Raw genomic sequence first — 27,137 nt, forward strand, 5'->3', positions numbered from 1 at the left:
AATGTTTAAGTATAACTGCTCATATATTTGATTTTGCCCCTATTTCCACAGTCACAAAAGTACTCACTTCATATTATCTTTCAGGACATAATGTATTATTATACTTCTAAGTCTATAAAAACCAACAACATATAAGTTGAAATGTGAACAGATACAAATCCTACAATCTCATTTAAAGAAGTCACAAATAATTTACCTGACATATTGCTATTTGCATACTAATCAAGCCTATAACTCTAGTGAGCTTCATATGACTATTGCTGCTTTTACCAAATATTAGTATATATTCAATGAAAGCTTTGAGTTGCTAAAAAATTCTTTTGATATTATATCATAGAAACCTTACTTTCAATCATCCAAACTATAGAATTAGGTGTAGGTGTATGCCCCAAACAAATGTTCAGTGAGTCAAAAATATTGTCCTTTTTTTGCCTGATAAGGAAGGTATGAACCACTCACTCACTGGAGGAAAGTTCCCTGAAGTCTCATCTTTGGGTTCAATGGTTCTTTCTACCAGGTTGAATCAAACTAATTAACTGCTGGTGTCATCCACACACAAAGTCAGAAAGCTCAACAAGCATTCTTAACCAGCTGAACTCAATTTTTTAACCCTGATTAAGTAGAACTTTAAGTTACTTTTAATCAAGGAAAACAACATTATGAGCAACCCCTGGACCTACACAAAAAGGCCAACCCTTTAAGTTAGAAAATTATAAAGAATATATGTTATCCCAACCACTCTCCAATAGCTATCTGTGATAGATCCAGATAAAAGCTGTTTTAGTTACGGCATGCAGTGCAGCTATGCAGCTTTTGGCGTTTCCCAGCTGGCTGGAATCCCAGAACATTAGAGCTAGAAGATCCTTTACTGACCACATCAGGCACTCATTTCCCTCTTTACAAATGAAACCAAAACCCAGCGAGCTGGGGTCACAATGAAGAGGAGGCAGGTTTGAATCCTAAATCAGCCTCTTGACTCCACAGTGCGGAAGGGGTCCCCCATACTGTGCTGTCTTAATGACAGTAGATCCAAGGAAATTATCCAGGAGACAAGAGGAATAAGAGGAAACGTGGAAAACTAAGACGAAATCCCCATCGAGTCTTGGGTAGCCTCTTCCTTATTACCTAGCATGATATGACATGTTTATCTCCCCTAATCAGAAATATTCCTGCTTGCGCTCAGCCGTGTCTGACTCTTCGCATCCCTATGGGCTGCAGCCCACCAGGCTTCTCTCTCCGTGGAATTTTTCAGGCAAGAGTACTGGGGTGGGCTGCCATTTCCCTTCTCCAGGGGATCTTACCGACCCAGGGATCAGGAGGACACACATCTCTCGTGTCTCCTGCATTGGCAGGTGGATTCTTTACCCCTGAGCCACCTAGGAAGTCCCGATTAGAAATACACGTTCATTTAGATACAAATAGCTGGAGAGCTCATGTCTAGCTCCTAAGAGTATGAAAAACTTCCCACCAAAGCTGCAGAAAGGCTGCACAGTTTAACAGACGGGCACACATGGGTGAACTTACGTCTACGTGGAGCCAGAGGCCGTGCCTCTCACAGATGTCCGCTATCTCATCCAGAGGATCGAAGGCCCCCAGCACTGTGGTACCAGACGTGGCGCACACAAGAAACGGAGCTGCGCCCTGCGAGAAGCACCCACACGTCAGAGTTCAAGAACCGTCATCATCACCACAGAATCCGTGGCACAGTAGGTAGGTTAACACAGGGGTTATACATCTGGTTTCTTTGGAGACAAACATTCATTCAGTGAGTGGTGGTTCTTCCTATAGGCATTTTTCCATGCACATTGGGCTACCTACAGGCCTGATATGATAAGTCACTTCAGTTGTGTCTGACTCTTTGCAACCCTACGAACCACAGCTGGCCAGGCTCCTCTGTCCATGGGATTCTCCAGGCAAGAATACTGGAGTGGGCTGCCATACAAATAGCTTAAGAAAATAGAAAATGCCATGATAATAGGCTCCTTTGTCCCAACTCCACATGCCTCCTTCTTCTCTCTACACTCATTTTCTTTCTTAAGTCTTCTCTAGCTTTCCCAGATAGAAACTGAATAAGCTAGCAACTAAGACTTGGTGCTGCCAAGTAAATAAATAAATTTAAAAAAGAAAGTGAATAAGCTCAACTGCCATGGCAAAATGGCTTGCTCTGTGATTCCTAACTCCTTCCCAGGGAGACCCCCTTAGCACCTCCCAAACAAGAAGGAACAGGCCTGGGAGACAGACCACAGCCTCCCAGGCCTGTCTGCTCGTCACCTGGGGAAGGAAGTGTAGCTACAAGGCAAGGGCTGTGCTGGGGACAAACCTGGTGACAGACGGGATACAGTAACCTCACTGGGTTGCACTCCCCAAATGAGAGTCATGATAGAGAAAATTATTAGAATGTGCTGGAGAAGAGGACGTGTGTCTTTCTGCCACGATTATTCCTCCTCATCTAGCCCACAGCTCCATCTTGCAGAGAGAGCAGGTACCCTGAGAAATGGGAGGCAAGGGGGAACGTGGGGACAGGAATGCTAACTCCTGCCAAGCGAGCCCAGCAGGCGCCCTGGCCCCACGAGAGGCTCTAGGGCAGCCACGAAGAAGAGAGCACACGAGGCTATTTCCAGACAGAGCCATCCCAAGGTGTGCTGCTTCTCTCTGCGGAAGTGTCTTCAGGGGAAAGTCTGCAGACAAAGATGAGGGTAGGGCGTGAAAGCAGAATCCTGATCCAGAGCACCAGGGGTCAGGAACAACAGTGCTTACTTGTCAAAGTCATTTTAGGATGAGTCCTTTTCCCCTCAATTTTATCTTGAAAGACACTTGTTCTTATAAAATATTTTATGTCCCACTTAACAACAGGGGTGTTCTGCTTGGACCAGATTCATTCCAATTTAGCTGACCTTTGACAGAAAGACATGACTTCCTGGCTTCCAGATGGAGGCCATCTAGAGCAAGGACGCTTAGCCCACATCTCCAGGCGGATGTGCACAGGCATCACGGCAATGGGGGGTGGTGTGGGGAGGTGGCCTTGAGCCCTGGAAGCCAGCCCGCTGAGCCTCCTGGGAGCAGGGCCTGTGGCTGACAGAGCCCCTGGGAACCACGGGCTTCAGGGCTTCTGTCCTGTAATCAACTACCAACGGATTATGTCTTTATCATGCCCGTGACCTAAATGAAATGCGACCGAATTTACATCAGTCATTGAAAGCAACAGAAAAAGTAATTTACTAAAACCATTGAAGGTGTCTTTAATGCTGGGGCTTTCCGTTTAAACTCTATGACATCCTGTCAATTGTGAAAAATATCGGTGCTAGCTATTATAGCCCATTAATGAGTTTTCCTCACCCTTTTAACAATCTAGCTACAAATACAAGACCCAGAAATTAAACTTTTGTAATCTGGATTTAACCTTCCATGTTTTTTTCCCTTTCTCGTATCTCATGCTATTAATGAGAAAACTCAGTGGAAAGAATATTGATTGTGTGTTGCCAATCAGCTGAATTCTCTAACAAAGTTTGTCATTTCAAATGCTCATACACACAAATACCTCCACTTATTCAGCGATCATCTTAGTCTTTTTTTTTAAAAAAATAAGTACTTTGGAACCTCTGCTGCTTCTGTGGGTTTCATCATCTTTATAATGGCATCAGGGCAAAGGTCACAGCTCAATCAATTAAAAAAATTGATTGTGGTTGGTCAGGGAATTGAATCCCAGAAGAAAACCAGAGTTGATGTACTATCTGCTACCTCTGGAACGGCACAAATTAAAAAGTTTGAAACAAAAAGAAACTAGGTCTGGAGAACTGAGGAAAAGAAACTCGTCATGAGGTATGAAGGTCTCAGAATGGATGCAAGACCTGCCCTCAGTGAATCCAAGCTCAGGTTTCAACTGATGAAAGGAAACCACGACAGACCAACTCTAACCTCGCTGCCCTGCTTTCAAATGTGCCTAAAGCAATTCTTACTTTTTAAACAGTTCCCTTTTTAAGTTTTCAGCTTCAGATATGCCCCTTTCATGGACTTTCGTTGTCAAAACAAACAGAAATTTGAACGATGAAAATAATAATGACTGCTGTGGAATAAAATCCATCCAGTATTTTAGAAGATGAGTTCTTCATGATACTTTAAAAATAAAAAACTGTTTGGCTATCTTTCAGAATGTTTGGTAATTCACTCACTATTGTGAAAATTGGTAAATAAGGGGAAAAATAAAATATCGATTCTGTCTTGGCTTGTTCAAACTGTTCCTTAGGGTGACTAAATAGGGATGAAGGAACAAAAATGTTTATGATAGTAGGCCTGCCACTAAATGAAGAAGGAATGAGAGAATTAGCTAGAACATCACTAATGAAATAGTGGGTCTAGACAATGCCAACAAATGGCAGCAAAGTCCATGAGGAGAGAGGCTGATGCAGAGTTCTGTGATAGATGGACTAATACTGTCATCACAAAAGGGGCCCCAAGACGTTTGCTGACTAAAGGGCAAAACGCCACCCGTGAAGACTTCCTCCCCAAGTCTCAATATCTAACAGCCAAACAGAAAATATAGAAAACAGATGGAGAAGTATAGGAGCACTTAAAGGCAAATTCTCAACGGAATCAACAAAATCCACAATGTGGAAAACTCTACAGGACAGAGGACTTGGTTTCTCCAGTGGGTCCATTGCAGGGGGGGATAGAGGAAAAGAAGGCTGCGGGTGGGAAAACATTTACGTGATAAATCAGTCAAACGCAACAAGTGGACTTCATATGAATCCTTATTCAGACCACCAGCTATTTTTTATAAAGGACAACGGGAGAAAATCTAATGAGTGAATACTGGATAACGTTAAGAGCTTATTCTTTCTTTAAGTGTGTTATGTTTGTTTGTTTTTTTTAAAGAGAAAGTATCCTTTACAGATATACTGAATTATTTGTAGATTAAATATCATAATGTGTAGGATATGCTTCAGAATGATCCAGTGGTATTGGGAGGGAATGGGAGCAAAAGTTAATGATGGTGAAAGTTGTATGACCTGTATGTGTAATCTCATTATATTAGTTATATATATATTTAACATTTTCCATAATGAAAAGTTGAAAATTCAAGAAAGAAAGAAAGGGAAGGGTGAAGGAAGGATGGAAGGAAGGAATCATATGAACCATACAAAAAGCGGAGTCAATATTCCCTGCCAACAAGCAGTAACAACATAAGTTCCTTTTGATGGGAGCTTCTGTAGAAAAAGATACAATTAGATTTTTTAAAAATAGATAAAGCTAAGGGTGACATCTGTAGTCCACAGCAGAACAAACAGGTTTCAATGTAGAATTTTACTCAAGAAGATAAAGAAATCGGATGACCTCTACCACAAGACAGCTACCAAATCCATTTGTCAACGGAGTGTTTTAAAAACATAGATCTAAGGACACACACCAGAAGCCAGTACATCTGCAATAAAAGCAGAACGTTTAAATAGAGAATATCAAACCAAATACGGTGATCGAGCATGCTCCAGATAAGGTGAATTCTGGAGAAGTTAAAAATTATAAAGAGCACAAGAACAGAAAAACAGAAATATAATGCTAAAACTTAAAAATAAAAGAACCCATCCCTCAGTATGAAGCTCTCTGAGGACAGAGAAACTTCTATCACAGCTCAAAATCTGAAAACACCTGACGCTGTTGCCGCCTATTTGGAAATGATGGGAGAAGGGTCTGAAGCTTTGCTGGCCGCGGGCCTTCCAGGGGATGGGAAGGATACATAGACGTGGCTGTACCTAATCCATCAGGCGTTTGGCCCAAGAAGCAAGATGGCTGATGTCAGGCTTGAAAATAAAGCAGATATCGGGGCCAGGCTTTGCTGCAGTAGAGCAGGTGACCAGGGCCATGCCTTGCCTCCCCCAGCAATGGGCAGGCCAGCTTTCAAACATTCTGGAAGCCAAGGAAGAGCGGGCAGTTTGCCAGAGCAGAAATACTAGGCTCAGACCCAATGGGGGTGATAGTTACGGATGGGCCTCACGTGGAAACAGCCCAGGAGGATCGTTTGATCAAGAAGTCAGAAACCATCCTGGATGCAGCCCGGAGGTAACTGGTTTGGCTAAGCATCCTCAGAGTTAGGAGCTATACAGCAGCAAGAGAGGCCAGAACAAGGTTCTGAAGCTTATTCTAGGCAAGGACCTGGTACAGGGTGGCATCAGTGTAGTAGGCTCCAGCCCCTTGGGAATGAGCACATTCGAGAAGCTCCACAGAACACGCACAGCAAGCACCAGATACAGCACGTCTGTAGATGAGCTCCCTCCGTCCACCCTAAGGGGACCTCTTCTCTCCCCGACACAGACAGGGGCCTGGCCACTGCCCCGCGTCCTCCCCTTCATGCCCAGACCCGCGCGCGTTTCCCTCCCACCCTCTCCTCGCCCACGCACCTCTTTCTCGGCCTCCTGCACGCGCTTCTCCAGCTCCTCAGGTATCATCTTACCTCTGAGAGAACAGATATGCGACAGTCACACTCAGCAGTGAACAGACGTGGGACAGTTTGTAAATGGCATCGATCCCCCCCAACACCGCCCCGGCCGGGCTTCTGGATCCTGTCCCCGTTACCTTCCATCTGTCTCCACAAAGCACACATTCTCAGTACCAATCCCAAGAAAGGAAGCAGACTTCTTCATGGAGTAATGACACTACATTCAGAGAGGCGAGGGGGAGAGAGAGACGGATACACGGCATGAAAAAGGTACTGCTCATTAGCTACATGGGTGTGCGTCGCACGGCTGAGCCAATCTCTGGAATTGTGTTGCCTTAAAACATAAAAAGCATTCAACTGAGCTCTTCAGCGTGGTGGTTAAAAACACTGACTTCCCTTGGGATCCGAGAAACCAGGATTTAATTCCAGGTTTTCCCCTCCAGATATGGACCCTTAAGCAAAGAATGCATGCTCTCCGAGCCTCAATTTGCTAATCTATAAAGTGGCTATATGGGTGCCTCCTCCATCTGCTTGTCATGGAGTTAAAATGGTTAATACATGTAAACAGTTGGCACAGAGCCTGGTGTATGAACAAACTTGGTCACCAAAGGTGGTTGTTTTCCGAAACACTGAGGAAAAGTTTCTCTTGATGCTTCTAATAAAACTCAGTATTAATGGAAACAGAATCTAGCCCACTGTTGATTCAAAAACCCTCTAAGGGGTAATCAAGACTCTGTCTCAAAAACTGTAATCACAGACCACAGAAGAAACTGTTTTCAAGAGCGAACAATGAGTTATACATGCTGATCAGATACTTGACTAGACTCGTTTAATACTGACTGTAAGACTGAAATTAGACACAAGGGAATGTGGCTAAAATCACAATAACAAAAGTACTAAGTCTGGGATTTTCCTGGTGGTCCAGTGGTTAAGAATCTGTGCTTCCACTTCAGGGGCATAGGTTCACTCTCTGCTTGGAGAACTAAGATCCCAAATGCCGCGTGGTGCAGCCAAAAAGTAAATAAACAAAATACAACTTTAAGAAGTAACACTAACTTACAGATATACTATGCCATATAGCCCTGGCAGGAACGAGGCTAAGAGCTGGCTCTGGAATTAGGTCTTGTCTATCTCTTATTGGCAAATAGTAGTATATACTCTGGATTGTTGGGCCTTTTTTCTCTACATAAATCCTATAAAATACTTAGCACTCAAACACTGGAGATGTTTCTCTTTATACATCAATGTGGACAGGCGGTCAGTTAATTCTTGTTCATGCCAGAAAAACTGAAGGCGCTAAAGGACATTACTGTACCAAAAACACTTTAATAATTTAATTTGTAGATATGAATGCATTAAAGAAGTAGTCATGCTTTCACACTTAACTTGATATATTCCCTCAAATGTGGTAATTTTTTCCCTCTTTTGTCAAGAGAGTTTTATGGAGAGCTCTTTTTTTAACTCTATAAAAATACATGCCGAAGTAACACCATCGGGAGAAATGACATCATCCTAAAAAAATTAATTTCCAAATATCGAATAGGATGCATTCAAAATGCCTGTAGGATGCATTCATTTCAGGTTGTTACAAGAATACATGCATAGTGAAGAGTAATAATGTACGTGAAAACATAGTTAATTCTCGACTTGCTACATCGGTCCACCATAGCCAAGGTGACAACTAAGGTGAATTATTTCTCACCAGAGACTGGGGGCCTCTGGCACCAAACAGCTATTGATTTCATAATGATAAATAGCAGCCTACCCCCACTGACATCTGCCAGTAAGGAAAATCACACTGCTTTGCCCTGAAAAATAGCACCATATCCCCAATCAATGGATCTGCTGAATGAAAAACTTGTCCTCAGAATAAGAACAGCTTCTGGAGCTATTTTTGGGAATCTCTGGACAAACTGGGAGTCCAATGGCAATCTCAAATGCATAAGGACAGATTTTTTTTTTCCAAAGCCTGAAAAACTGACATCTAAACATCTGAAAACATCAGAGGAGGAAAAGAACCTTGGAAGGGGGAAAAAAAAAAGAAAGGGTGATGCTTCAGATATACCGAGTAGTTTCAAGGGAAGGAAAAACCTAGAAGCCGGAGTTCAGAAGTAACAGCTGCATTTAGACGTAAGAATGCCTGCTCCCTTCACTGGCAGAAGAGTAGTGAGTCCTTCTAAGATCCAGTCTTGCCCTGGGTTTCACTGTCCCACAGAAGGTGCACGATTCTCAGCAGGCATTTATTTCTATAAAGCAAGACAGCCAGTGCCCACATGAAAGACAGGACTGCATGGAAATTTTCATTCCTGGTTCCAGAAGAGCTTTCCTCCGTGACCTTGATTTTCTCAGAGCACTGCAGTTTTCCGCGCTCATGGGCTGTTGTGGACGCTCGGAGTCCTAACATGTTAACTTGTGCAATGGTCAGATTAGCTTCAGGTGGGGGGGAGAGCAGGGTCGTGAACGTCACGCCTTAGGAAATGAAGAAAAGGAAGTATAGGGACTTCTTCAAGAGCATGCAGCTGGCTTGATTCCTCAAGAGGCAGAGCCGGGATCCTGGAGACACCCTGGAAAGCACCTGCTCACCCTGTCCTAAGCCTGGGGCAGCCTCACAAGAGAGCAGGGCCGCTAAGGGGGTGGAGCGGGTGAGGCACCTCCAGTGCAAAATCTAAGAAGGTGTGGCCTTGAGACATGCACTCTACTCACCTCACTGCCTCATCCCAGCCTGGACCCTGCTGGAGAGGAACCAGGACACCTGGTTGCTGGCCTGGGAGTGAAAAGGGCTTCCTTCCTCCTCGCTTTTGAGTGGCAGACAACATTCACTACTTCATGCTGATTTCCAAAATGATTTGAATGACAAAGCTAAGATTTCTCTAAATTTAAGGAATTCCCATGTGCTAAGTTGCTTCAGTTGTGTCCAACTCTTTGCGACCCCGTGGACTGCAGCCTGCCAGGCTCCTCCGTCCGTGGGATTCTCCAGGCAAGAATACTGGAGTGGGCTGCCATGCCCTTCTCCAGGGGCTCCTCCTGACCCAAGGATCGAACCCGCACCTCTTACGTCTCCTGCATTGGCAGGTGGGTTCTTTAACACTAGCATTCATATCTAACTGCTAATGAAGCTACAAATGTTTTTTACTTTAATTATTTTTCTCCAAAAGCTCCCTTTTCTTTGGGTCCCCTCTGACAAGGCTCAGACACTAATCTCACAGGGCCTTGGTCTTGGAGGTCCCGGCCTCCAGATTTGTTGAGAAATACACGTCGGTTGTTTCGGCCACACACTCTGTATATTGCCAGAGCAGCTGAGCAGACTGAGACACAGGTTGAGTCTGGTTTTCTGGCTTCATCCTCTGCTGGCATGTCAGCCAAAGCGTATATTTTGCCTCTTCGCACACACATCTCCAACAGAGATTTTAAAAAATACTCAGCTCTCGGTTTCACAGCTCCACAAAGTTTCAGTTTCTTTTCATGCCCAATTTGCCAGCTATACCTGTGTTACTGGTTTTCCCCAGGCATCATCTTCATTCTAGTCTTCCACAGAATTTCTTCCCCACTTCCAGGGCAAGTATTCCATAAAAGAACTCTGGTACATTTTATTTATTTATTCTTAACTAATTTATTTTTGGCCACGCCGCATCGCATGCAAGACCTTAGTTCCCTGACCAGGGGTTGAACCTGCTCCCCGTGCAGCGGAAGCACAGAGTCTTAACCACCAGACAGCCAGGGATGTTCCTCTGGTACCTTTTAAACCAAATGAAGAATGAAAACAGGCAAAGGTAAAAGCCCTGTGCTGATAGCAGGGCCCCTATTTAATCAGCCTTTCCAGGCACGGACATAGCGATTCAAATGCCGAAGGGACTCTGCATTTCTGATATGCTAGGGTTCCTCCACCTGAAATACTGAGGGTTGGAATCCAGGCAGGAAGCTCTACTCCATCATCATCTCAAGAAACCAAGCATTTCCCCCTAGAAGTCCACATTCCTAAATATTCTCCTTTTGCTACAGAAAGAACATCTTGTGAGGAAGGGCCTGGGGAGGTAAATTCAGAATCTCAGAGGAGGTGATCCCTCCTGTCTGCCCCCAACTCAATGTCCACTCTGCATTTAGTGCTGAGCTAACCAGTGGTCAGGCAGGACAGGGGAAACACATGGGGGTGGTCAGGTTCCTGCACAGATGATACTTTTGTGATAATAAGACAACTTCTGCTCTTGGAAGAGAGTAACAGATTCAGGAAAGTCCAGTTGGAATTAGCAGAAAACTGTCAAATTTTGCCCATCTCATGTGTTTGACAGGAGGTACAGGAGGGGACGTGGGGAAAAAGCAGCGGCGGGATGGACAGAGGCCCCCACTGGAACCACAAACAGAAAAAATAAAAAGCATCCTTTCCAGGTAAGACAGCATTTGAGCTGCGCCCCATGTTAGTGTAGCTGGGTCGTTCTCTCCTCCTGAGGGCATGTGTGCTAAGGCGCTCCGTCGGGTCCGACTCTGCGGCCCCACCAACTGTACCCTCCAGGCTCCTCTGCCCATGGGATTCTCCAGGCAGGAATGCTGGAGTGGGCTGCTGTTTCCTTCTCCAGGGGATCTTCCCGACCCAGGGATTGAACCTGTGTCTCCCATGTCTCCTACACTGTACACTGGCAGGTGGGTTCTTTACCACTAGCGCCACCCGGAAAGCCCTCTCCTCCTCCTACATTTCTGTCTAGTATGCACCAGACACTACTCTACACGCTCTAACTCATTCGATCTCTGGTGACAACTAAGCTCATGTGGCTGTTGGGTCGTTTTTATGGCTCCAGACTGTTCGCCGCCCCCTGCATCCAATCCCGTCTCCGGGCAGCTTTGCAGAGTCTCCTTAAGAGGTGAAGTCTATTTCCCTACTTCTTGGATCTGGGTTCCTATATGCAACTTACTTTGCCAAGAAAGTGAGGGGGAAACAACGTGCCAGTTCTGAGCCCAGAACTCAAGAGGCCCAGTGTGTCTCTGAGTTGTCTTTCACCGGCACCGCTGCCATGACAATGGTGGGCCAGCCTGCTGGAGCATCCCTGTTGTCAGCCCAGCCCAGCCCAGCCACGTCCAGGGCAGCCATGGCCCAGGCAAGCCCAGCGCTGCTCGGCTGTCCCCAAACCTGAGTGCCGTGTCTGGCTATAGCTGCATGCTGCTGGGTTGAGGAGCAGTTTGTTACATATTAGAGCTAACTGATACACTCATCTTTATAAGTTAGGAAACTGCGTTACAGCAGGATTCACCACTTACCCAGGTCACTCAGAGAGTAGGCAGTGGAGACAGGAACTGGCCCCAGGCAGCCTAGCCCCATGCCTGCACGCTCACCCACAGGCTGACCTCTCACTTCAGTGGGGGTTGCGGTTACATCCCCTTGTGTGCCTGTGTGATGTCACTGTTACTGAATATCTCCCTTTCCTCGAAGGGCCCTCATGTTAGCCACTCAACGCAATCAGTTTCACAAGGAAATGGGAGCAGAAGACAGACCTGAGATCAGTAGCAATCACATAAAGTCTAATAAATAAGACACTCAAAGCAGAGATTCACAGAAAGAGGTGGCGCTTTGAAATTAAGTGTTCTCTTTGCTCCAATAATGTTACAGATTATAAATCTTAAATAAAGGTGATATACAAAAGAGGGTGGCCAGCGCTTACAATATCAAATGCATCAGAATTTCTTTTGGAATTAAATATGACGCTGTACATAGGCACATGACTTACACACTGACAAAACGCACCCTTGGGAGCCCCCAAACAAACAAGCCCTCTTCCATGACATGTTCATTTTCAGAAAATCTGTAAAAATAATTTTTTTTTTTTACCTCTGCAGATGTGAAAAGGATTAATCTTGGCAAGCCAGACAGCCCCTTTTCCTTAATATCAGGACAGTACTTGTATCTGGCTAAATTCATGGCATACATATTGGACACTGAACCACCTGCAAAAACAAAAGCGGAAACATGGATAGCATGACGTTATTGTCCCCAGAGTGCCAGCCACAGTGGGGGGCACGGATGGCTGTGGGCACGCCTGTCTAATGACAAATGACTGTCAAAGTCAAGGGAGCACCCCCCTCCCATTCCTTTCACATCCTCATCCCCAACTCCAGAAGTTTTAGTCTATCCTCTCATTCCAGAGTTTTTCTAAACTCAAAGCTTCCATCTATGGATGTAGGGCTGGTACCCGGGTCTCCACAGTTAACAGTAACAATATTCTTTCTGTCTTTAATCAATAAAATGACAGCATGTGCTCCTCCCTGGTCCCCAAGAAAGACTGTAGGGGAAACAAAATGCAATTCAGGAAACTTCTCAAGTAAAATGACTTGATAAGCTTGGTAAACATGTAATAGCCCTTCAACTTCCCACCAGTAGATAAATTCATTTGTGTTGGATATAGATCCAAAATTTTAGACATCTCACTTGTTGGCATGTACGTCATTTCTGTAGCATTTATCCAAAATATCATACTCTGGAGAAAGGCACAAACTTGATCCTCCCCAAGTAGCATGATTCATACCTAACTTTCTGTCATGTGGAAACCTGCAGGGAGTTGTTCCTCATATTAAGGCAGGAATAAAATTGAAGATGCTTTAATGGAGGCAATAACTAATTGTACTTACCTGGGTTAAATATTCCATCCCCTTCTTTCCAGCCAATAAATTCAATCATTTTCTTCAGAACCGCTTCTTCCACTAACAGAAACACTGGGGACACCTCATACGTATAACTAGATAGATATAAAAAACACTTCACTTCTATGACTAGAGTCAAACCATCCCTATGGAGTCCCAAGAAATGCACATCGTTTTATTAAACCAAGTGGCTGCTGAAGTGTGGGTAGAGTCTTTGGAAATGAATCCTTCAGAAATAAAGAAATACACAGAGACCGTGACGGTGCTGGTCACGGCTGGACAAATGCCGGTAGCTGGTGCGCGAGGGACAGTAGCTACTTCGAAGTCTTAATTTGCAGAAAACTTCTGCTTCCACTGGGCGAGATCAAAGCAGTGCATCTGTAGTCTTTGTGTTAGCCATGAGTAGTGGCCATTTTGCTCTTTGGATGCTGTTTTGGAGGTTGGTTAAAGAAAAACCATTGTCGTGGCAACCAGGTTTATTAGGCTACTACCGTGAGCTACCCTGGCAGTCAGCTGTAGAGCCTGGGTTTCCTCCACCACACTCCCGTGTTGGTACAAATGTCAAGAGCACTATGGACTTCTCTTACAGTGTGGTGATTTGACTACAAAGTGCTACCTGGATCCCTGTTGTGAAGGTTTGTGGCAGAGGGTTGGAATGCTGTCAGCAGGGAGCATTGCTAAGTTACCCCCTTTAGGCATGTCCTGTGGTCATCCATACCCGATGACTGGTCCATCTGGAGGACCAACTAGGCCTGGCCACATGGTCCTGACTCCAGAACACCCTGCAGGGCCAGGGTAGCTCCAGAGGCCCATGGAGCCAGCTAGCGGAGTCTCAGAGCCTGCACGGTGGCTTGACTCCTAACTCTGCCCAGCTGTTTCCTTCCCCTCCAGCACCCACAGAGATCTTAAGGGTTTCCCTTAATAAACACTCTGCTCAGGAAGCTCCATCTAGAGCAGCTGCCCAGGAAGCCCAGCCTGAGACAGTTACCAGGCCATTTTGTAACAATTCTTTCTTTCTCCAGAAAGCTGGAGGATGGCTACTCTGTATCATCTCCTTCTCCAACAATTCTGTGATGACACTAAATTGAATCTGAATAAATGTGTGCTCTAAATAAGTAAGCTAAACAGCCACATTTAAAGTTATAGTCATGGAATTTAATGCGATTATGCTAACATCTAGAAGAAGAAAAAAAAAAACTTTAGTAAAGAGGGGAAAAAGAAGAACACCTACTGTGTATCACCTCCCTACGTGCCAAGAACTCTACAGACGTTGTATCATTTTTCAACAATTTAGGTTCTATTTTCAACCATGTTTAAGAAACTAACATACTTAAAGTGTGAAAAATGGGACATATGTAAAAAAAATGTATTACACATAAAAGGGAAATAATCATTTCCTTTTTAGTATGAAAAAAATACTATTAAATTTGTCTTTGGAAACTAGTTCAACTATAAACCTGGAGGTGGAGGAGGGGGTGATACAGAATGTGCTCATGGCTTAGTGAGATTTTGAGGGGCCTGTTCAGCAATTCAATACTTCAAAAGCCTCTAAATATTTCAGTAAAAGAACCCAGATGAGGAGCTAGAAAAATCCCAGGACTTACAAGAAAAGGGTCACAGAATTGTGTAATTTTACTATCTTTCCTACCACTTATCTCTTCTACCCATTGTAACCTGGTATCTGGGATTGTCTTGAATATTCTACAAAAAATTATCTGACGGAAGTCACCCATGACACCCATATTGTTAATCCAGGGGATATTTGTCAGTCTTTGTCTTGAACACTCAACAGGACTCTGGACACACTCTCCTCCGTGGCCCCCAGACTTCCCCTGGGCTTTCTCCTCCTTCTCCCTCCATTGAGGTGGGCCCTCCGCCTCCCAACCAGGGAGTGCCAGACGCCCTCAAGGCCAGGCTGAGCCCTCTGCCCGCCTCCCTCCGTGTTCTGTCCTGCAGGCACTGCTTCTCCCAGGTCCTGGTTTAATTTTACTGGAAGTGTCTCCATCCTGCTCACCAAAATCACTTGTTGGGCTATGAAAATGTATCAGTGCCTGGGACACACTGACAGAAATTCAGATTTACCTGGTCTCTGTTGGGATTTTTCTTGGTTGGTGGGGTGGGGGGTGAGGGTGGTATTTTCCTTTAATATTTTTTTTTTAAAGCTCCCAGGTTGAGTCAAAGAGCAGAAGGAGCTGCGAATGCCTGACTTAAGGAATCTCATCCATGACCAGTAACACCTGAATTTATAATTTCATAAAAATACCAGGATTCCAGGCCCATGTATATCTCAACTCTCCAAAAGCATACCCTTAGACATTTCGAAATTACTGCAAATGCTCACAATTGAAAACTGAATTACTAAAAAAGAAAGAAAGAAAGAAAGCTGAATTACTGCTCTTGCTTTTTCCACTGTATACTTGAAAACTGTCATCTCAATGACTTGACAAGACCATCAACCCAACTATGAAAGCCAGAAACCTAGGCATCATCTTATAAACTTCCCTCCTGTTCCCATTTCCAAGATCCAGTATGTTATCCAGGCTTTTCTGTTTTATCTTCCAAACACATTTTTTTCGATTCCTACCACTTCTCTCTAAATCCAAGCAACTGTCATCCCTCACCTGACTAAGGCACCTCACCCTTCCAACCCACGTTCTATATTTCCAGTGATCTTTTCAATAAGCAAATGTCACTTGGTGATTTGGAAATCTTCACAGGCTTTTCATTGCACTTAGAATGACTCATGAACATGGACCACTGGGTGCCCCATGTCTGGCTCCAATCTTATCCCCCTGACACCCCTCACAGTTTTCTCAGCTTCCCCACGCTGGCTGTCAGTCCGTAGCTATGTCAGGCTGTTTCCTGCCACAAGGCATTTGTCCATGCTGTTTCCTCCTCTTTTCACCCAGCTGACTCCCACTCATTCTTCACCTCTTAGCTGTCACCTGCTTAAAGAAGACTTCCCTGAGTGCACAACTAGGAAAAATTGTCCCATGTATAATTATAGCATCATGTACCTCCCTTCATTTGAAAATATGACATTCATCTGTGCAGATCATTTGGATTAATTTGCATGCAGCATCTTTATACCTAGATTATTTGCTTCATGAAGGCAAAGCTAATATCTGCTTTTACACAAAGAATCTCTCCAGCACCTTAGCCCAGATATGGCTTTTCATGCAGGAATAAATGAAAAGTTGCTTAATCGATTTTCTCATCTGTTAAGTGGAGAGAATTCCTGCCTTAACCATCTCACAGTACCACTATCAGATCAAACTGCTCTCTAAATACTGCTAAGCGTCAGAAGCCGCTTCCATTATTTATGATGACATTGCACAAATGAAACAATTAAACAGAAGTTCATGAAATAAAACTTCATCTACTTAACAAAATCCCTAATCCATATTCAGTGTAAAATTCCGGTAAAATGTACTTACACACTTGGGTTTAATGCTTCTGTCATAAATCTGGCCACCAGAGAGTAATAATCAAGTCCAGCATATAACTGGTTGAAAAATCTTGGATGGTCTGTAAATTGGAGCAGAATATTAATCCACACAGCAATAAAAAAGAAAGAGAACTATTGAAGAAGAATATTAATCCACACAGCAATAAAAAAGAAAGAAAACTATCGATACAGCAGCAACATAAGTGAATCCTTCAGACAATGAAAGCAGCTGGATACAGAGGGCGCACAGTGCATGACTCCAGTTATATGATGCTCAATATGGGGCCAAGCTGACTGATGCTGCCAGAGGTGAGAATTCTGGGTACCTCTGGCAAGCAGACATTGATTAGCACCAGGTTTAAGGAGCCTCTGGAGTCCCAGGAATGGTCTCTACCTTGATATGAGTGATGGTCACTTACATGCAGATATGTACAAATTCACTGAGTTGAGCACCTGAGATTTGTCCACTTTACCGAATGCACACTATATCTCAATTAAAAAAATTTAAAATCTAATCATGTACAAGGGAACCAAATGTTGAAGATCCAACTCGTAAGCCTGTCTACTGAACGTTTCTAAGCAAAACTTGAGCACTTTTTTGAGATCTTTGGTTTACTTATTTCATTTTCTTTTAATAATTTTTATTTGTTTGTTTATTTTTTGGCTGCAGTGGGTCTGTTGCTGCACGTAGGCTTTCTCTAGTTGCAGCAAGGGGGTGGTCTTCTCTAGTTGGAGTGCACAGACTTCTCACTGCAGGGGCGTCTCTTGTTGCGAAACACCGGCTTAGGTGCATGCGCTCTGCAGTTGTAACGCTCGGGCTTAGTTGCTTCACAGCATGTGGGATCTTCCCAAACCAGGGATCGAACTCGTATCCCCTGCATTGGCAGGCAGATTCCTATCTGCTATATCACCAGAGAATTCCAACCTGTTTCCTTTTAAATACAACCCAGACCCAAACCAGAAGCCTGAGAAAGGGATTATTTGAGCAATCTGTCCACATATCAAAAAGCCTGAGGCTACGTTTACCTTCTGAGATTATCAATGTCAATCTCCCTAATTTGAACACATTTCACTTACTGACAGGGTTCACTTCAGGCTCTTGGCAGTGAGTGGCCTTTTAATTTTTCAGATTGGACCATTTTTTTACAGTGCAGCTGGCATCCTGTCTTTGGAGTAAGATGTGACTCATAGCGCAGCTTACATAAACTTTCTGATTCAACGGGCTTCAAAGGCACTTGCCTTTAAGACTTGAAAAACTTTAGTTCCAACTTTCTATTTTTTCCCTCCTATAAAAGGTCTCATAAAGGTTCTTGGCTTTACACAGTGTGAATATTCACACCAAACTCCAGGCTAACAGCTGGCTTGACATTCTCAATCATAAGAAGCCCAGCACGATGAAGAATAAAGAGGCAGGGGGCCTATTTAGAAATGTGGGTATTTGGGAATCATTTTAGTTAGTGACCTCTCACAGCAACTCAAAGCATTTTTTTTCCTTTAAACTAGTTCAGTGAAAAACAAGGGCTCAAAAGAAAATGTCTTTTTGTATAAAACATGGCAAACTTCCTCTAATCTGGCAAAGGAAACCCGACATTGCTACAAGTAATTTTAATAAGTTTTTTTTTAGTTCCATGTTAATTTATGATTGATTTCCATGGTAACATTATGGAAAATATCCAGTAAACTGAAAAATCTACTGCACTAAATGTCATTCTGTGCTTCTGACATGCACTATAATAATGAGATATGTATCTTTGCTTTTGAAATGCTAACTGGGTTTTTGATACATGCATCAGACTTTCCTAAGGGAATATAAACCAATTATTTTTAGCCAGGATTTTATTATGTTCTTTCCACTAAATTTAGTTCAGTGTCAGAACTCACAAAGCATAATGCCTGTATGGTCCTAAGTACTAGATTACCTTTATATCACACTGAGAAATGCATATTCTGGAAAGTTTTTCCCCTACTTTTGAAACTTATTCACTGGGTGTATAGTATATTAGCAGTCAGTCAGAGTAGGACTTAAGCACAAAACAAATATCATGTTGCTGCATTTACAAAAGATCACAGTGGTTAAGCGTTATTGTACCTCCTGAAAGGTTTTTATCTCTTGATCCCGGTAGATGGGATAAAATAACTTGGTTCTTGCCAACTCTAAGAATACTCTTCAAATAAATCTATCCCTGTTTATAGGAAGACAGTCTCTGGAACATGTTGAGGGGCGATATTCTGGGAGGTCAAGATTTAAAATCCCCACCAATTCTATAATCAAACTACCATTTGTCAGTTGGTACCAACATAAGAAATGATAAGTAGCAGTCATAATTTCTGGTCTTGGTTATAAATGGAGGATGGGGATTGCCGAGGAGCACAGTATTTATATAAGACTGCTTAACACCATCAGTTTTTCTATCAACCTATCTTTGGCCCTGACAACACATCTGTACCAGGGATTAGAGGAATCACCGTCAAAGCCTCAGAACCACTATTTTTCATCCAGGTTTCTCATCCATAAAGAATTTGACAGCCAGCTTTACTATGAGGTCTGCGTATGCTAAGTCGCTTCTATCATGTCTGATTGTTTGCGACCCCATGGACTGTAACCCGCCAGGCTCCTCTGTCCATGGGATTCTCCAGGCAAGAGTACTGGAGTGGGTTGCCATGCCCTCCTCCAGGGGATCTTCCCGACCCAGGGATTGAGCCCGCATCTCTTGCGTCTCCTGCACTGCAGGAAGATTCTTTACTGCTGAGCCACCGGGGACGCCCCGACTATGGGATAAACGCATGCTAAAGGAAACGGAAGAACTGTCTGCGGCACAGATGAAGGGAGGGGGAGCTCTTACTGGTCTTGACACTGTAGCGTATGATGTCCTGGCAGCGCTCCAGCAGCCGGTGGTGCGGCTCTCCCGCGTCCCTCAGCTCCAAGTCGAGAAGCCGCTTCAGCTCTTCAGGGGGCCGCCACTCACAGACCTGGGGATTCGGCAACAGCACGTTACGGGGCACTCACGGGAGCCAGGTGTGGAGAGGATGTAGGGAACATGGGCCCCACCCTCGCGAAGCTTCCAGACGAGTGGAAGACACAGAGATGCAAATGGACAAGCACAGCTCCCTGGGACCAGAGCTCTGACATATGGTAACGCACATGCTGTGGCAACAAAGCAGGGGACTCTGTCCTCAATTTCGGAAGAAGTCCTGGAAGCACCGACATCCAAGTGGCACAAAATAAGACTGCGGAAGGTCGAAGGCAGAAGGAGAAGAGGGTGATGAAGGATGAGATGGTTGTGAATGGACATGAACTTGGGCAGACTCCAGGAGCTAGTGAGGGACAGGGAGGCCTGGCCTGCTGCAGCCCATGGGCTCACAAAGAGTCGGACATGATTTGCTGAATGAACAACTAAAGAACCAAGCAAAGATTATAAGGGAGGGGGCTCATGCAAGGGGCCTTCTAGGAGGAACAGGACAAGCAGGGGCTGGGATACAAGGGCACCCATGGCCCATCTGAAGAGAGAAGTCTGCTGGGTGTGGCTTGAACTCTGAGCCTGGGGGAGGTAGGGAAAAGTGGAGCTGGAATCCTGGAACAGCTCCCCAACTTGTCTCTGTCCCTGGCCGCCGGCACCACACCATCTGCTCTCAGCCCCACAGTCAGCATCCAGAATGCTCTTCTATCTCAGCCACAGGCAGCCCTCTGCTCAAATACGTCTGATGGCCCCTCATTTCCTTCAGAGTAGAAGCCCAGGTCCTTACAATGACCTGCACTGATCATGTACATCTGATTCCCCAGTGGCACTGACACCCCCCCACCCCACACCCTGGCCTCCTTTCCGCTCTTTATATGTACCAGGCACATTCCCATGTTAGAGTCTTCAGCCTCGGCCTGGAATGCAACCTCCACCCAAATCACCTCATAGCTAACTTCCTCACTTCATTCAAAACTCTTCTCAGATGTCCCACTGTCAAGCCGGCAATCCCCCGTCTTTATTTAAAATCACAAGCTGTGTGTTCCTCTACCTCCAGAAGCACCCGCCCCCAACTCTTCCTTCTCTTCCTTTTGCACAGCGCCTGTCACCTTGCAATGTGCCGTGTAATGCACTTGAGACACACACTCGCCGTGAGAGCAGAGGTGCCGGTCAGTTCTCTGACCACTCCCAAGGAACTAACAGAGCCTCCATACACAAGGGTGTCAACAGCGTGTGGAAGGAATGAATGAAGAGATAAAACAAGGCTCAGACGGTGACAGGCTTCATGTCACATGTTACAGAATTTGAATTGGCTCTAAAAAAACACTGATATGCTTTGGACAAGGGAATTTACATGGGATAATATTAGTAGACAATGGCTTGGGTTGCAATATGGAGATTCCAAGTAAAACTGGAAATAAGAAGTTACTCTAATAAAGCAGGCAAGAGAAGGTAGTGGTCTGGATGAGGCTGGCTGCCTCAGGAATGAAGCATGTCTGGAGATATTGAACATATGCGCCATCAATAGAACCTGGAAAGCAATAACACAGGAAGGATGAGGGCAAGGAGTAGCCAAAGGCCAACTTGAGCTTCCCAGCTGGCACGTGGTTTCATGGTGAGTGGGGTTGGGTGGGGTTGGATGATGAGTTTGGGGCATATTTAGTCCAAGGCACCTACAGGACATCCAAAGGGGGTGCAGTAGTTGGTCTGAAGCTCTTGCGAAAGATCAGACACAGAGTTGCAGGCATCTATTATAGTGTGACCCAAGTGACACGGCTCAGAGGGAGGCTGTAGTAAGAGTAGACGGTGCGGGTCTCCCCTGAGCAGTACCAGCACGTAAGCAAAGGGTGAAGGGAAAGGAGCTCACTTGTGAGGTGAGGACACGCCAAAGAGGCAGGGAGCAACCCGGAAGAGTTCAGAGCTACTGCACAAAGGAAGAGGGATGCTGGGGGAGGAGACGGTCACCACGGTCAGGTCCTGCAGAGAAGCTGAGCTAGGCAGAGACTGGAAGCACTCCTGGGATGGATCAACAAGGAGGTGTGCTTGGCAAGAGCGCCTGGCTGAGGGAGGTGGGAGTGGAGGCCAGATTGCATGAAGCAAGGACGTAGGAGGTGAGGACGTGGAGGGAGGGGGCAGTGTTGAAGATCCTTAAAAAGTTTCCCTGTGGAGGAGAGGAGAGAGACAGGGGACTCTCCAGGGGGTGGAGGCCAGGATCAGGGAGGCTGGGGAAAGCAGGGCGAAACACTAAATTGTGCAAGAGATATGAAATTAAACTCTGAGCTTAGAACCATGAACCACGACGGGCAGAAGTCAACCAAATGGGCTGTGACTGTGCAAAGCAAGGACTATGAATTCATATAATGATGATGAAAAATCTGCAAGGACAGCAAAACCCCGCAAACGCAAATCAGTGGTTGCCAGGGGCCAGAGGTGAGGGGAGAGGCGGACACGGAGGGGCTCAGGGAAATGTGGGGTGACGGAACTGTTCTGTCTTGTAATTCTGTTGGTGGTTACACGATTTGTCAAAACTCATAGAACTGCACACCAAAGGCAGTACATTTGACTGAGTGTTAGTTACAGTTCAATTGAAAAAAAAGTGGCTGAGGAAGAGTATCTGCAGAAGAGGGGGCCAGAGGTAATCATGTCACTAAGTATGGCTGCGCTGTGCGTGTGCTAAGTCGCTTCAGTCGTGTCTGACTCTTTGCGACCCTATGGACTGCAGCCTGCCAGGCTCCTCTGTCCTTGGGATTCTCCAGGCAAGAACACTAGAGAGGGTAGCCATGCCCTCCTCCAGGGGCTCTTCCTGACTCAGGAACTGAACTCGAGTCCCTTATATCTCCTGCATCGGCAGGCAGGTTCTTTACCACTATCATCACGTGGGAAGCCCATCACTAAGTATGGGGACCCATCCTGTCCTCAGGCCGCCTTTGAAAGGGGACGTGTTGAATCTCTGACCAAGTAGGCTAAGTCAGCAGCATAAAAACCTCACCTCCCTCTCCCAACTCCAACACAACAATCCAGCTTCACGTGGATGCCTGTCCACTGCATGACTACCATGTTGCAGCGGGCTTGGGGCCACTGAGTTAACAACTTAGGATTTTAAGCCTACCCTTCTCATCCTGTCTCCCATCACTGCCCTGTATGAGCCCTTCTTTCCACGTGAAGGGGCCCCTTGGTGTAATAAATACCTTGCCCTATTATAACTCTCTCCCCCTCATTCACCTTCCACTTTCTGCAACACGCCTGGGCTCACTTCTCTCTACCCATCAAAATCCTACTCCAGGAACTTCCCTGGCTGTCCAGGGGCTAAGACTCCATGCTCCCAACATAGGGGCTTGGGCTCAATCCCTGGTCGGGGAACTGGATCTTTCATGCTGCAGATAAGACCAGACGCAGCCAAATAAAAAACAACAACAAAAACAAACACCTATTTCATCCTCAAATTCTGCGTCAAAGTCCAAGGTGTCCACTTCTTTGTGAGATCTACCCAAAGTCTGCCTAAACCACACGACATTTATCACCTTCCTGGGACCCCCTGTTTTTTATTCCGATTCTGTTCAAAGCTGAGCCTTAATCCTACTTTGCTTTATATCCCCCAGGGCTGAATATAATGTTTTATCCTTAGCTAGACTCAGTTAATATTTAATGACTGCATAAAGGCCAATATAAAAAATTTCCAGGGGAGTACTGTACTCCAAAGTAAAGCAGGTCCAAAACGTTCCCTGGGTATAGCTAAGACAGGAGAAAACTCAATTATAAGCACAAAATTAGGAAATACCTTCAGTGATTTGCAATATGAAAGGTGGTCAATGTGATAGCTATTAATTGTGAGATTCTGAGAGACACAGGGAGAAGCCATGAAAAGCACAGACTCTGCAACCAGCCTGGATTCTGGCGCTGGCTCCAAGACCCACTGGCATGTGCTTTGGGGCAATACCCTTGGCATCTTGTGCCACGCTTTGCCACTCGTCTCTAAAATGGAGTTGATCAATAGTACCGGCATCTTAGGGGTCTTTACAGATTCAACACACAAACACATGGGTTAAATACACAAACACATATGGAGTAGTTCTTAGAATATCAATCGGCACAAAGTAATTACTATTAAGAACAGATGTCATTAGTGATGATTCCAATATCGATTTGTGTCTGTATTTGAAAGCTAGAACAGGTCACTGGTACCAGTCAGAAAAGTCAGACTTAGCAGCCCAAGATTTCCAGTCTAAGCTCAGACAAACTGCTAGTAAAGACCCTCAGATAAGTTTAAACACTTTTCACACTTATTCTACCTTCTGCTTGATTTCACTAGTAAGGTAAGGAATATGCAACGGACAGTGGGAAGCAGGGTGTGTGCTGGAGACTATACAAATCAGATCATCGGTTGCTTTATAACTTGTATCGTCATCTGGAGCAGAACGGTTCACCCTGTGCTTCACAACCTTACCTGGTTAAACTCTGGGTCTTGGCCAGTCTCCCCAGACTTGCTGGCTGCTTTCCAGGAAAGCAGAAACTGGATGGGGGTCTGGAAGCTGAGGTGGGGTGGGAGAGGGGGTACCAACTTTGGTATATGGGCATCCCCTTGAAACAAAAGTACACAGGAAATGAGAGCATGGCTCCTCTCCCCTTACAGCTAGCCATCCAGGGGTGGATGGAACCCAGCAGTCCCGTTCTCACGGTTTCTCACAGGCTTTTACGTTTACCTTCTCACGGATGTCCGTAGCCTTCAAAATCACCTCTTCCATTATGAGCCTACAGGCGTCTTCCACAAATCTCTCCCCTGCTTTTGCATCTGTTGTGGGGCCGTTCAGTATGACTCCATCCACGAGCACCACGTTCTTCCTGCTCGGAACCATCTCTTGCGGACCGGTATCTCCTGGAAGCACACAATCAAACCATGTGTTAGAGAGAATCTTATTCCAGCACAAAGCCAAGCATGCAGGAAATGGCTTGCGATCCCACCTTCAAAGGGAATCCCTTCATTTGATACGTCTGAGGCACTGAAGCTAACAGCTTCTTAATGGCGCCCAATGATACGACAGAGGTAAAGAAAGAAAGCTCCATTTTCCATTCCTGCAGCACCTTTTGTTTAGCATCAGGGAGCAAGCAGGAGGTCAAGAAATGTAAATTCAACCCATTTTATTCGCTCGTACAAGCATCTTTCAGATATGCGCAGAAATGATCCTTGTGAACACAAACCCATGTCTGTTTCATGAGCACAAACTCCCTTGTAATTTAAGGAACTGGCTGTCTGAGGAGGCCTTACAAAAAGCTGTGAAGAGAAACGAAAAGCAAGGGAGAAAAGGAAAGATATAAGCATCTGAATGCAGAGTTCCAAAGAATAGCAAGGAGAGAGAAGAAAGACTTCCTCAGCCATCAATGCAAAGAAATAGAGGAAAAGAACAGAATGGAAAGGACTAGAGATCTCTTTAAGAAAATTGGAGATACCAAGGGAACATTTCACGCAAAGATGGGCTCAATAAAGGACAGAAATGGTATGGACCTAACAGAAGCAGAAGATATTAAGAAGAGGTGGCAAGAATACACAGAAGAACTGTACAAAACAGAGCTACATGACCCAGATAATCATGATGGTGTGATCACTCATCTGGAGCCAGACATCCTGGAATGTGAAGCCAAGTGGGCCTTAGAAAGCATCACTACAAACAAAGCTAGTGGAGGTGATGGAATTCCAGTTGATCTATTTCAAATCCTGAAAAATGATGCTGTGAAAGTGCTACACTCAATATGCCAGCAAATTTGGAACACTCAGCAGTGGCCACAGGACTGGAAAAGGTCAGTTTTCATTCCAATCCCAAAGAAAGGCAATGCCAAAGAATGCTCAAACTACCGCACAATTGCACTCATCTCACACGCTAGTAAAGTAATGCTCAAAATTCTCCAAGCCAGGCTTCAGCAATATATGAACTGTGAACTTCCAGATGTTCAAGCTGGTTTTAGAAAAGGCAGAAGAACCAGAGTTCAAATTGCCAACATCCACTGGATCATCGAAAAAGTAAGAGAGTTCCAAAAAAACATCTATTTCTGCTTTATTGACTCTGCCAAAGCCTTTGACTGTGTGGATCACAATAAACTGTGGAAAATTCTGAGAGAGACGGGAATACCAGAGCACCTGACCTGCCTCTTGAGAAACATATATGCAGGTCAGGAAGCAACAGTTAGAACGGGACATGGAACAACAGACTGGTTCCAAATAGGAAAAGGAGTACATCAAGGCTGTACATTGTCACCCTGCTTATTTAACTTATATGCAGAGTACATCAAGAGAAATGCTGGGCTGGAAGAAGCACAAGCTGGAATCAACATTGCCAGGAGAAATATCAATAACCTCAGATATGCAGATGATACCACCTTATGGCAGAAAGTGAAGAGGAACTAAAAAGTCTCTTGATGAAAGTGAAAGAGGAGAGTGAAAAAGTTGGCTTAAAGCTCAACATTCAGAAAATGAAGATCATGGCATCTGGTCCCATCACTTCATGGGAAATAGATGGGGAAACAGTGGAAACAGTGTCAGACTTTATTTTTCTGGGCTCCAAAATCACTGCAGGTGGTGATTGCAGCCATGAAATTAAAAGACGCTTAGTCCTTAGAAGGAAAGTTATGACCAACCTAGACAGTGTATTGAAAAGCAGAAACATTACTTTGCCAACAAAGATCCGTCTAGTCAAGGCTATGGTTTTTCCAGTGGTCATGTATGGATGTGAGAGTTGGACTGTGAAGAAAGCTGAGCGCAGAAGAATTGATGGTTCTGAACTGTGGTATTGGAGAAGACTCTTGAGAGTCCCTTGGACTGCAAGGAGATCCAACCAGTCCATACTAAAGGAGATCAGTCCTGAGTGTTCACTGGAAGGACTGATGCTGAAGCTGAAACTCCAATACTTTGGCCACCTGATGTGAAGAGTTGACTCACTGGAAAACAGCCTGGTGCTGGAGGGATTGGGGGCAGGAGGAGAAGGGGACGACAGAGGATGAGATGGCTGGATGGCATCACCCACTCGACGGACATGAGTTTGAGTGAGCTCCAGGAGTTGGTGATGGATGGGGAGGCCTGGCGTGCTGTGGTTCATGGGGTTGCAAAGAGTTGGACACGACTGAGCGACTGAACTGAACTGATATGTTTCCTTTCATAAGGCACTCCCAGAGAAGAAGAAATGTCAACGTGTCTCTTCTTTTGATTTTACATTTTAAGCCTGTGATTAAGTGCCCCCTTGCTGTGTCTCTGAAAGCCCCCTGTTAAATATACTTGGCCACTTCCTACTGTGAGGAGGAGGAAAGCTGAGCAGCGGGAAGGTCCTGTAAGCCGTATCTCACACTTTGAAACTCCTCAAACTTGCAATTTAGGCAGGAGGGTGGAACAGAACACTTTCAGGACTGGACAGCTGCGGGTCCATGATAAAGGTTAAAAGTCAATGTGGAAATCTATATCTGAGACTAAAGGTTACTGCCTACCCAAAATAGCTCTCCTCCAAATTAATTCTGGCAACTTATCCAGATATTCAACCAATATTCTGCCTCAAGCTCTGATTCGATCGTATGCTCTCTTTCTAATCAGTATCTCTTTCCTCCTTATTATATTCAATAACTTGCAAAAAGTTACACAAACAATTTTTAAATATTTTTCAGCACCTCGCCAAGCATAGCACCTCCTTTAAACACACTG

General features: G+C 44.9%; 1 protein-coding gene across 3 annotated transcripts in view; it reads right to left on the reverse strand.

The window, feature by feature from the left end:
• The window catches only part of GADL1 (glutamate decarboxylase like 1), a 191,729-nt gene that overhangs the window by 127,930 nt on the left and 36,662 nt on the right, over positions 1 to 27,137 (reverse strand). For 2 of the 3 annotated variants that reach the window (XM_018038444.1, XM_018038443.1), the window contains exons 2-9: positions 24,160 to 24,332; positions 19,346 to 19,472; positions 16,492 to 16,582; positions 13,043 to 13,149; positions 12,246 to 12,361; positions 6,568 to 6,647; positions 6,393 to 6,447; positions 1,525 to 1,641 (exon numbers count right to left, since the gene is read on the reverse strand). In XM_018038444.1, the coding sequence (XP_017893933.1) occupies positions 1,525 to 1,641; positions 6,393 to 6,447; positions 6,568 to 6,647; positions 12,246 to 12,361; positions 13,043 to 13,149; positions 16,492 to 16,582; positions 19,346 to 19,472; positions 24,160 to 24,332 (866 nt within the window). Of the gene's footprint in view, positions 1 to 1,524; positions 1,642 to 6,392; positions 6,448 to 6,567; positions 6,648 to 12,245; positions 12,362 to 13,042; positions 13,150 to 16,491; positions 16,583 to 19,345; positions 19,473 to 24,159; positions 24,333 to 27,137 lie in introns of those variants that run through there. The other variant, XM_018038445.1, reaches the window with a different exon arrangement.

The sequence above is a fragment of the Capra hircus genome, chromosome 22 (genome assembly GCF_001704415.2).
Source record: "Capra hircus breed San Clemente chromosome 22, ASM170441v1, whole genome shotgun sequence".
Taxonomy (NCBI): domain Eukaryota; kingdom Metazoa; phylum Chordata; class Mammalia; order Artiodactyla; family Bovidae; genus Capra; species Capra hircus.